This window comes from Xiphophorus maculatus, chromosome 2, assembly GCF_002775205.1.
Source record: "Xiphophorus maculatus strain JP 163 A chromosome 2, X_maculatus-5.0-male, whole genome shotgun sequence".
In the NCBI taxonomy this organism is placed as follows: domain Eukaryota; kingdom Metazoa; phylum Chordata; class Actinopteri; order Cyprinodontiformes; family Poeciliidae; genus Xiphophorus; species Xiphophorus maculatus.
This window is the reverse complement of record NC_036444.1, coordinates 24,516,017-24,527,005: the sequence shown is the minus strand read 5'-3', so window position 1 is coordinate 24,527,005 and position 10,989 is coordinate 24,516,017. Positions and strand designations below refer to the sequence as shown.

At 42.3% G+C, this 10,989-nt stretch overlaps 1 protein-coding gene across 2 annotated transcripts in view; it reads left to right on the top strand.

Moving 5' to 3' along the window:
* Window positions 1-1,388: 1,388 nt before the first annotated feature.
* The window catches only part of LOC102221087 (copine-8-like), an 84,551-nt gene continuing 74,950 nt past the window's right edge, over window positions 1,389-10,989 (top strand). Inside the window, exon 1 of one of the 2 annotated variants that reach the window (XM_023347595.1) lies at window positions 1,389-1,673. In XM_023347595.1, the coding sequence (XP_023203363.1) occupies window positions 1,597-1,673 (77 nt within the window). In that variant the 5' untranslated portion in view covers window positions 1,389-1,596. Of the gene's footprint in view, window positions 1,674-4,642; window positions 4,719-10,989 lie in introns of those variants that run through there. The other variant, XM_023347605.1, reaches the window with a different exon arrangement.

Genomic DNA, 10,989 nt, shown 5'->3' with positions numbered 1-10,989 from the left:
TTTCCCAGATTATATATACAATCTGGGAAATATATATATATATATATATTATACTGTCATTACATCCATCCATCCATTTTCCGTTCACCCTTTGTCCCTAATGGGGTCAGGAGGGTTGCTGGTGCCTATCTCCAGCTACGTTCCAGGCGAGAGGCGGGGTCACCCTGGACAGGTCGCCAGTCTGTCGCAGGGCAACACAGAGACAGACAGGACAAACAACCATGCACACACACACACACACACCTAGGGAGAATTTAGAGAGACCAATTAATCTGACAGTCATGTTTTTGGACTGTGGGAGGAAGCCGGAGTACCCAGAGAGAACCCACCATGCACAGGGAGAACATGCAAACTCCATGCAGAAAGACCCCAGCCGGGAATCGAACTCAGGACCTTCTTGCTGCAACAGTGCTACCAACTGCGCCACTGTGCAGCCCCTGTCATTACATAATGGTGATAAATGTAAAAAAGAGTTACATGCTGCAGCTTTACCAACATTTTCATTTTTTATCCCTCCTAAAGTGAACTTTTTACCCTGCTGTCTGGCATGTCCACTGACCCCACATAAGCTTTTAGAGGTATCTATCTATCTATCTATCTATCTATCTATCTATCTATCTATCTATCTATCTATCTATCTATCTATCTATCTATCTATCTATCTATACTGTATATACTGTATGTGTGCGTGTGTGTGTGTGTGTGTGTGTGTGTGTGTGTGTGTGTGTGTGTGTGTGTGTGTGTGTGTGTGTGTGTGTGTGTGTGCGTGTGTGTGTGTGTGTGTGTGGTTTGTCTGTGATGTTGGGAACTGACAGTCTAACGGACTTCCCTGCGGTCCTACCATATCTGTCACTCCTCTTCAGTGTTGCGCCATGACCTGGAAGGTTAAATAATTGAAACATAAATAATTTGTTTTATAACAACATAATAATTAAAAAAAAAAATCTTTGAACGACCGCCATGTTTGCAGTATAGTTAAAATTTTGTTGTGACATTTCACGTCCTTTTGTCAAGCAGTCACCCCTGAGTCTGACGCCCCGTAGCCCAGCCCGGCACAAGCCTTAGGCTCTGATAGATGGATACGGGGATTTCGACCGTCTCCGGTCTCGCGCTCTCGTGCTCGTGTATGTGTGTCAGCACGTGGGTCCCCCCTCGCCCCCCCTATCCTCCATCCTCTCTCCTCCGGAGCTCGGAGGCGCACAAAGACGCGCTGCATCACCGCGTCCGTTTGTGTGTGTGTGTGTGTGTTTTTCTCCCCCCCCCCTCACCCCCCCCCTCTCTCTCTCTCTCTCTCTCTCTCTCTCTCTCTCTCTCTCTCTCTCTCTCTCTCTCTCTCTCTCTCTCTCTCTCTCTCTCTCTCTCTCTCTCCCCGGTGTTTTATTTCCGCGCTTCCAGAAGAAAACACTGGTCTCGTTTGGGCTTAGTTACAACATTTGTTTTTATTTATTTTTTTATCAAAGTAATTAAACAAAACCAAAAAAAAAAAAAATCTTCTCTTTGCCCCCCCTCCCCTCCACTCCCACCTCCTCTCATGCCGCCGCTACGGCTCCGGAGAAGGGGCGACCTGTGACGGACCGAGCGGGCTTCTCCGTGAACATGGCGTGCATCGGGGACGCGGACCCCTTCACCGCCGCGATACCTGCCACCAAAGTTGAGCTGACTGTCTCCTGCAGGTGAGTGCAAAGCCATGCGTGGAGTGTTGGAGGAACTCCCAGTGCGAGTAAACGCATCACTACAGGAACGCCTTTATGTAGCTGCGGAGGAGAGAGGAGAGAGGAGAGAGGTTTGTGGCTTATGGAGGCAAATGAGCATTTTCGGAAGATTTGTTTCGGTCTGCATGACCCGCTGGATGTGAGGAAAGAGGTTTTTGAGCGTGCAGATATTCTCGATGTGTTGCTGACAGCAGGATCGAGACTGAGGAGGTTGCGTGGAAACACACATCAGTCCGAATGTGTGTTTGTTTCGGTGAGGTGTTGGTGATGCACAAAACACGCAGCTGCTGCATGAAGGAGTTTTGTTTCTAAATTGTTTAGTCGACAGGATAGTTTTTTGTTTTGTTTTGTTTTTTACCCCTCCCCCCCCCCCCCACTGCCGGGCAAATAAATTGATAACTGTTGGAAAACGAAGAGAGAGGAAAAGCAAGAGCGATTGTCAATTTCTTGGAAAACTGTAAATCGGGGAGAGAAGCTAATAAAAATATGAGACTCTTTTTAAAACCTTGCAGTTTGAACCGAAAAGGAAAAAAAAAAAAAAAAAAAGGAAGAGTCTAATCAGGTTCTGGTCATTGCGAACAATTCCTGTCCAGTTTGGGCCGGAGATGTAGAGGCGTGATGAAGAACTGCTCTGATTCCTGTGAGATCCAAACGAAAAAACTTATGGACCGTATGGAACTGGTGAATAACAATACAGTTAGCCTCGGAGCTAAAGCTGGGTAATAAATCACATTTATTTATTATTCAGGGTTTTATGGCTCAAGAAAGCAACATAACTACATAAAATGTGTTATGATTAGAGCTGGACAATATTTAGTTCATCTATTCAACTAAAACATATTTTTATTTATCTCAAAGCAGAACTTTATGTTGTTGCAACTCATTATTCAAGATTCTTCACATAGGTGTTGTAGATGGTGATGGGAGGAAGGATCTCCTGTAGCAGTCCGTATCACAGTGATCTGCAGAAGCCTCTGTTTTTCTATGACAGTCTCATGAAGAAACTCAGGGTTATCCATAATTTTCTTCCCAACAACCTTTATAGGGTTTAGTAGCTGATCTGCTAAAGCTCCCAGAGACCGAGTGAGAAACTGCAGTGAATTTTGAAGTGAATTTGACGGGAAAGGAAGAAAACAAGAACATGGCGCTCTGCTGCGATCACATCGTCGCTGTGATCGCGTGTTTTCTCAGCACATCTAAATAGTATTTTAGCAGAGCAGCTCTGGATTCTAAGGCAGACTTGGATCAAAATCATGTGACGGGACAGAATTTGCCTCTGGGTTGTGTCTGCCACCGTACTGGAAGCGGCACAAAAACGCAACAGTTGCAGCATTTTGCTGCTGAACCTTTACGTGCTCAAACAGAGTGTTGTAGTCTGTGAAAACTTCAGATTTCGTGACATATTTGCACGGGTTTCCCTTGGATTTTGCAGACTGACTGACGCCGGAGCTCACAGAGAGCGGTGGGGAAAAATCACCACGAAGGGAAGAAATGGAAGAAGAAAAGAATCCGAGGAGAATTGCAATTGACCTGTCACGAACATTTTATCCAACTTCATGTTTCCTTTAAGAGTTTGACCTAAAAGCATGCGTTGTGCTTCTGTAATTGCCTTATTCTAAACACAACATGTCAGGAAAAAAGAAAAATCTATATTATGTTACGATTTACTGAATCAATTTCAGCCTCGGATGATATCCTCATTATCGCAAGACTGGAAGCAAGACTGTTGCCATTTATTGTTTTATTGGCTGAACTGAGCGACTGACGGAGATATTATTTTATATATGTTACTTTCACACAATCTTAAAAAAAACAAACTGTATTCCTGTTGGGCCTGCATTTCTGTGTGGTTCAACCACCGTCGTTTAGGTATAAGTTTTGCCTTTCTTTTTTTAAACAACAACACTCCCCCCCCACACACACAAATATTAACTGCAAGCCATGTGTGACATGTTTGCTGATCAAAGATTTTAAAGTAAATTTTATTTCTAGCGACATTAAATCTGTGAATCATCACTTGCGGTAACATCCTGAAAACGTCTGAGCAGAAAAAGTCAGCCTGGTGACGACCTTAATGGTTTGAGAGAGCCAGTGTGGACGCTGCTTCTTGAAACGGGGCTGGCGCCATCTGGGTGTTTTTTTTTGTTTGTCTTTTTTAAGGCATAGTAGGAGAAATGTTTATCTGAGCTGTGACTCATCTCAGTTTTCTAACAAACGGCGCTTTTATTCATGCGAGCGTAATGCATAAGCCTGGGCTTCCACGTCCTCCTGACAGCTAATAGGACGGATCCGACGGAAAATGGGCAAAGAGCGGCCGAGCCGTTTTAATGGATGCAAAGGCATTTGGAGTCACACAGTCATTAGGCGATGTATTGTTGTTATGAGGAGACACGTAGCAGCTCCAGCTCTTGGGAATTAAACTGGAGAGAGAGATTGTGAGTAGAAATCTAGCCAACTCCAGGTTTCTCTGGTCCAACACACCTGGAAGAAATGATTCAATAACCTTACAGTCAGGTTCTATAAGCAGGGGGTGTTCAAAGTGTGGCCCGAGGGCCATTTGTGGCACTTGGACTAGTTTTTTTTTTTTTTTTTTTTTTTTTTTTTTGCGGCCCCTAGCAGTTTGTAACATCAAGATTGATACAAATGTGACCCGTCCAGCGCAGGTGGTTGAGGCAGATGGAGAATTTTCCTAATCAGAGGGAAAATTATTACCGACATGATTTTCCTACAATGGAAAATGTAAAGTACGACACAAAATCTTTGTCTTTTTACAACTACGCTTTTATAATGAGTTTTTTTTTTTTTTTTTTTTAAAAAGGTTCTCTGTCTATTAAACACCTTTTACTAAGCTTTGGCAGTAGTTTCTTTGCTTTCTTACTTTAAATGTTTCGGATTTTTAACAGGACATTGGAAAGTGTGGAAAGCCACAGTGCAGCTACCAGCCGCTGAGCACTGAACAACAGAATCAGTTTCAATCACCGTGAATGTGAGCTGGCCCTGAATGCGGTTAGTAACGCTATGAATCCTTTCATTTGACACGGCTGTGAAACACCATTCAATCTCCACTTGTTTTTTTTTATTATTATTATTCATCTTCTCAGTTCTCTTTCAGTTGACACGTTTACTTTAGATGCCAGCGTTCTCCTCTACACACCTGCACAAGTTAAGCTGCTTGACAGACACGTCCTCTGCGTAGCTTCTTTTTTTTTTTTCTTTTACAGTAAGGAAAGAAACATTTTTAGCTTCTCGAGTTGTCACCTAACAACCGTACTAATATTTCTTACCCGTCCCATCTCGTGGGCGGTGTGATTCTCCCACTCTGACGTCTTTGTGAACCGCTAAGGCGTTCGCCATCCTCCTTCACTCAATGAATCAAGACTCGTCTCAGGGCTCGTTGCTAGTCGAAACCAAGCAGAGCCAACGGTCTGATTTAACTCCAGCCAGTTTCTACACAAACACATAGCCATTCGACCCACGAGCGCCTTTCAGTTCTGGTCCCACACACTCAAAGCCGCTTCATACATCCTGGCTGGATAGTAAACAGCAACCTTGGCAGGCATTTAGCGCCGCAGGATCAAAAGTCCCTTGCAAACCGTGGGGTCTGGGAGGCCGTGTAGGGTGGTGGTGGTGGGGGGGGCGTGTTTGTGCAGAGAGACGTAGGTGCTGTCTACTGATCTGAGTGGTGCACAGCACAGAGGTAGCCGTGGGTAGCCATGACCTTTGGACAACAAAAGGTAGGAAGTGTATTCCTTCTGAGAATTGAGGTGTTCCAATGTGGCTGCATTGAAGCTGGTGTCTGACATGTAGGGAGGTTGGTCGATTGTCACAGCCAATGCTGCGCTTCCCCAAAGGAAGGTAAAAAAAAAAAAGAGGAGCTGAAAAGATTTCATTCATGGGAAAAAGGGAATTTGAACTGCGTAGGAATGTTGGTGGTTTAGTTTTACATTGACAGGATAAAGCCAGGGTAATTGGGATCGAAAGGGAATTTTCATTAAAGATTTCTAGGTTGGAGAAACGTAGTTCAAAAGAGAAAACTGAGTCCAAAATTAGACCTGTCCTTCTTACAAAATTGTTTGGGTGTCATAAAGCATTTAATGTGTTTCTTATTCACACAATATAGGAAAACCTTTATACGTATGATTGGCCTGGGTATTGCCATCCTGTGCTATTATGCTTGATTAAAATCAACACTCGGTTTTCTCCCATTCACTTGAATTTCCCCGATAGATTCTCTACCGAGCCAATCAGCAGACAGAGGGAGAGGTTGTGAATGATGACAGAATTGTAGTCTGCCTGTCGTTTCAGCAAAGGCAGTGAAGGAAGTGAATGAAGCCGTTCGGTCCATGTTGGCCACGCATCCAAATATTGAATTAGCATTAACATCCACCACAATTGGATTGGCTCTAACCTCATCACAGTGGAGGATGTTTGTTTACAGCGCAGACAATTTCCAGTTAGCTTCAAAGTCGAACTTCAAACTGGTGCATTACAGACAAAACGTTAGCGATTGGGTAAAATTGAAAATCTCCAGGAAGCAATCGTTTCTTGATAGAGTCCAGACCGTCTGGATGAAGCAAAGTGTTGAACAAGGAGGTAGTTTTACCAGGCTAGATGGGGTGGAGTCACATGACTACAGACTGTACACATAGAGCATTATCTTAAAACGACGTGAGTACAGTCTACCTATGGATTGATAGTTGGGTTATCTTCGACATAACTTCAGCTCATTGTTTCTTGTCGTCTTGTTACTTCCTTTGATACTTGCCTTAATTGTAAAGTAGGACAAAACAGTGTAGATATCTTTACATTTACAGTTTGTAGTAGAATTGATAAATTTTTTTGAAATCTTTGTTTTTATAGTTACTGGTGAATCTATAAAAATAAGCAGCTGGTGGCTTTGGAAAATCAAACTGATTGTTTTCTTTGTGTTTTTCATAGAATCAACTTGACCACCAGAACCACTCTAATTTGCCAAACCGTATCAGACTGAAACATTAAAAAAACTCCCCCCAAAACACATGGGTTTGCAAGTCTTTGGACCCAGTAATAACTTTTATACACACAAACAAAATGCTAGCACAGAGCTGGAGTAGAGCAATAGCAACAATGTCCTCAGATCTGATCAGCCCCAGTTGGGAATTGTGAACCACTTCAAGGCTCAGCAGAAGTCACTCTAAGTGGTTACATTAATGAGTTTTTTTGTTTTGTTTTTTTGAAGCAGTCATTTGGTGTAATTAATGCACCACACTGCTGCTGGAGCTTCACCTGGTTACCCCAGAGAGCCGCGTCGGCTCCATTACGTTACTGACCGCCTCGCCCCGTGTGCCTCTCCGCTCCCCCGGCTTTCATCTTTTGCGTAGCCACTTACCCGCATCTCTCTGATTGCAGCGCGGGGATTTGAAGGCATCACGATGATTAGTGTCCTGTGTTTGATGCTTTTCCGCTGAAGGAAGCGGGGAAATTTAATGCAGATTTATGCAGAACTTTTACGATACAAAAGACGTACAGAAATCTCTTAGACATGCAAAATGCAAAATGTTGTTTTATTTTGGTTAATGGATTACATATGGTATTATGGTATCTTTCTTCCTAAAGTGCACTTGTTGGGCTTTTCTTAAAACAGAGATTTTTTTTCTCGGTTTGCTGCTCTGTAGCATACTGCTGTGTATTAACACAACAAGCAACAGAAAACTGTAACCAACCTTAGAGAAGCAAATGTTGCTGGCTTTCAACCTCAGAAGGGTTATTAGGCCATTTTCATTATGGAAGACCCTGAATGTCACTCCAACAGCAACATTTGCAAGTTCTGATGTAGCGAACGCTGCCATCTACTGGCCAAACATCCAGCATGGAGAGCAGGACTGCTGACATGGCGCGACCTGCCAAAGCTCTCCAGTCTGGGAGTAGAGCGGCGGATCACTCTCATCCACTGGTGGCTTTGTGCCTTACCAGAGGCATGACACTCTGAAATATTTTTAAGTCCAAACCTCCAACTCGGATGGGAGGACTCTCCATTTTTTGCTGAGATGCGTGGTCCATGCCCAGTAGGATTTTTGGAGACTTCCTTTAGCATCTTGCAGTCCGCTTTCAGGGTGACTTTGCTTCGACGGCCAGACCTGGGCATATTTTAAATGTTTTCCACAGGTAGACTTTAAAAAAAAATTTTCTTATTGTTTTAAACGCTTTTGAGAACCTTTCGAAATACTTTACCAGACTCAGTCAGGAAACACACCAAACTAAATGTCTGAGGTTTAAACAGGGCAAACCGCTTTCAAAATTCTGAGTAATGATGTTCTAATCTTGCTCACTTGCTCTGAAACAGACATTTTGAAGTTATTTTCTTCAGTTTTGTATTTCTATATATGCTATAAAAATACCCTGTTTGTCATAAGTCGTCCTAACTTTTCCACATATTTGATATTTGATCACTCGTTTCTTTTTTAAACTTTTTTTGATAGTTATTTTTCTGGCTCCATCCATTCAAAGCCAAGCATAGCTGCTTCTGTTTTTTTTTTTTTTTTTTTTTTTCAAAGAGCACATGAATGCATCTTGCCCTGACGGATTGGAAGTCCCCCCCTCCATCTCCTCGCCTCGGTATTTAAAGCTGCAGTTGCTGTTTTTAGGTGGCCGTGATGTTTCTGGTGGGACTTCAAATGTAATTCTGGTGTTGAGGAAGGACCGCTGGCGTAAATGTTTGATAAAGTATGAGGCACTCTGCTCGCACCGCCCCGACATTTTCCCAGGCTGCCCGTGGAGGAAAGGGTTTTTTAAAGTGTGAGTCGTCTCTGTCAGGGCCAGGTGGAAGCCTTCAAGTGCAAATGAATCATAGGGAGGTTCCCCTCCCACACACACAGTTTTTCCCCTTTCCTTTTTAATATCTTGTTCCTTTCACCCTACCATACTGAGCCGACTGGGTACAGTATTCCCAGGGTTATAATAGTTTTGGGTTTTTAGTTTTTATTTTGTTGTGACTTTTTCTTTGTATAATTCAGTTCAATTTAATTAGTTTTTATAGTGTGTTTGCTAGTTTTCGTTTGTTATTATTGAATCCTGATACACTAGTGGAGCAGTTGTCAGTCAGTTGCTACGGCAGCGGGTCTGGGTATAGCAAAGCCAACGCAGAGAGCGAGAAAAAAGAAGATACAAAGGTTTTTGAGTTGTTCAACTGTTTTCCTGCATTATGTTTTCTTTGCTGTGGCATACTGCACTAGACTAATAATACCTACTTCTCCAGGTCTTACTGTAACAAAATTGTTCTACCGCGTAAACACGGCTACAGATGGCCGAATCGTCTTTTTGCCCTCAGATGTTTTGCACATGCTTGAAATTTCCAGATGTTAACAATAAGACGCAATGTGTCTGTGCATCGATTGGTTAATGAATACTCAACAAAAGATATAATTTTCAAAAAATTTCTATTTATTATTGTTGAACAACCAAATGACTCTGGCGGTCTCTGCCACCTTTTGCAGTTGCCATTTTGTGCCACTAGGAGGAGTCTGGAGTGCCGTAATTTGTAAACTGCTTGTGTGCTTCAATTCGAAAGGCTGATACATTCATAATCACAAAAACAGAGGATATCATCTGGAATTTCGTTTGCTTTAGTTTTATAAATGCACGATATAGTTCCAGTTAGTTTTCATTTATTTCAGTTAACAAAATATTTTCTCAACTTCATTTTTTTTTTTTTAGGTAACTATAATAACCTTGAGTATTCCTCTGTCTCGGGTGTTTATCCCTTTTGGCAGTTGCCGACGTCTCCCACTTATCGCTCCTACACAATCTCCTGGACTGTCCGCTGGCGATACAAACCCCCCCAAAACGGAACCTCAATATTATTGTCATGTATTTAAGGTCTGAAAGTTGGAGAAGGGCCAGTGGGCGTTGTCTGACAGGGAAGCAACAGAGCGTGGCATTTCACCATCTGGGCCACACAGGGCTCAGCACAACACGAGTGCCTGATCTAGATACATCACTAGCCATCAACGGTTTGAGAAAGCTTGCCGCTTGTTACACAGGACAGGACCCAGCGCTCGCCCCGCAGCTCTCTTTCTTTCTCGCTCTCTCTATCCCCCTTCTCCTGCTACGTCTTTGTGGGTTTTGCAGTAGAGCACAATATGGACGTAGTCAAGCTGTTGGGATTGCTGTCTTTAGGATGGCAAAGAACCGTCCTTCAGAAACTCTACAGTGGCGTGACGGAGTATTTTCCCCAACAAAGATTTTTTTCTTCTGTTCTCGCTTTTTAGTCACTCATAAATGCTCCCGATAACCAAACACGTTTTATATTTGACAAAGATGCAAAGGATTCTGATGATTAAAGTTTGGGTATGTAACTGTCCGAAACCCTCGAAACGGTTCCACAGAAAATGTTCCACAGAGTCAGGATGTTTTCCCATCAGTCCTTAAGTACGTTACGTCAGAAGCAGGTTTCATCTTGTAACTCCCCCCCCCCCAGATGCTTTTCTACTCTTTTCGTCTCTTTCTTATTGCTGACTCATGAAGTGAGTCGAGGCCTGCTAGTAGTTCTGTTAGCACAAACACAATTAAACACTAAAACGTTCACACCCCTGGCAGATTTAGGTTTAAGATACTCTTTTTATTTTACTAATATGTCTCTTCTGACTCGAAAGTAATTTTAATTTATCTGTCTGCTGTAATTTTAATTGAGTTGATTGCAATTAATAACATTTTAATCAAAAGCCCTATGTGGACAAAATACACCTAATTTTCAAATCAGAATCTATTTTAGTTGCTAAATTATTGAATAAATCTAGATATTACAATTATTTTTAATCTATCATTTAGGTTATTCAGCTTTCAGGTGTTAAAGGAAACGTCTGTGATGCTACGACATGTTTATCATTGAGATGCTATTTAAGGCTTGGATAGCGCTGCTAATAGGCTAACTCCTTTTAGGACAACTTGAACACAATAGTCTTTTCCAGCGCCCTCAGTTTGTCCTTTGAAACAAAAATGAAATGAAGAGAAAAGGTTTTGTCATCCATTGCTCTTGTTTGCGGATGTCGCTTGTGTGCAAACGTGCAAATTTAAAGTTTCAGAGTGGTACCTTTTTGTATGTAAAAAAAAAAGCAAGCAAACGAGAAAAACACCTCAATCACTAAAGATAAATCATCTCAAACACCATTAGAGACATGCAAAGTTCTGGTCTGCAAATATAAAAAGGGTTTTTCATTAGTGTTATGGAAGAGTATCAGGAATTTTCAGCATGTCTTATCTTAAAATGTTAGATTGTTTTGATTATCTTTTACGTGAGTTC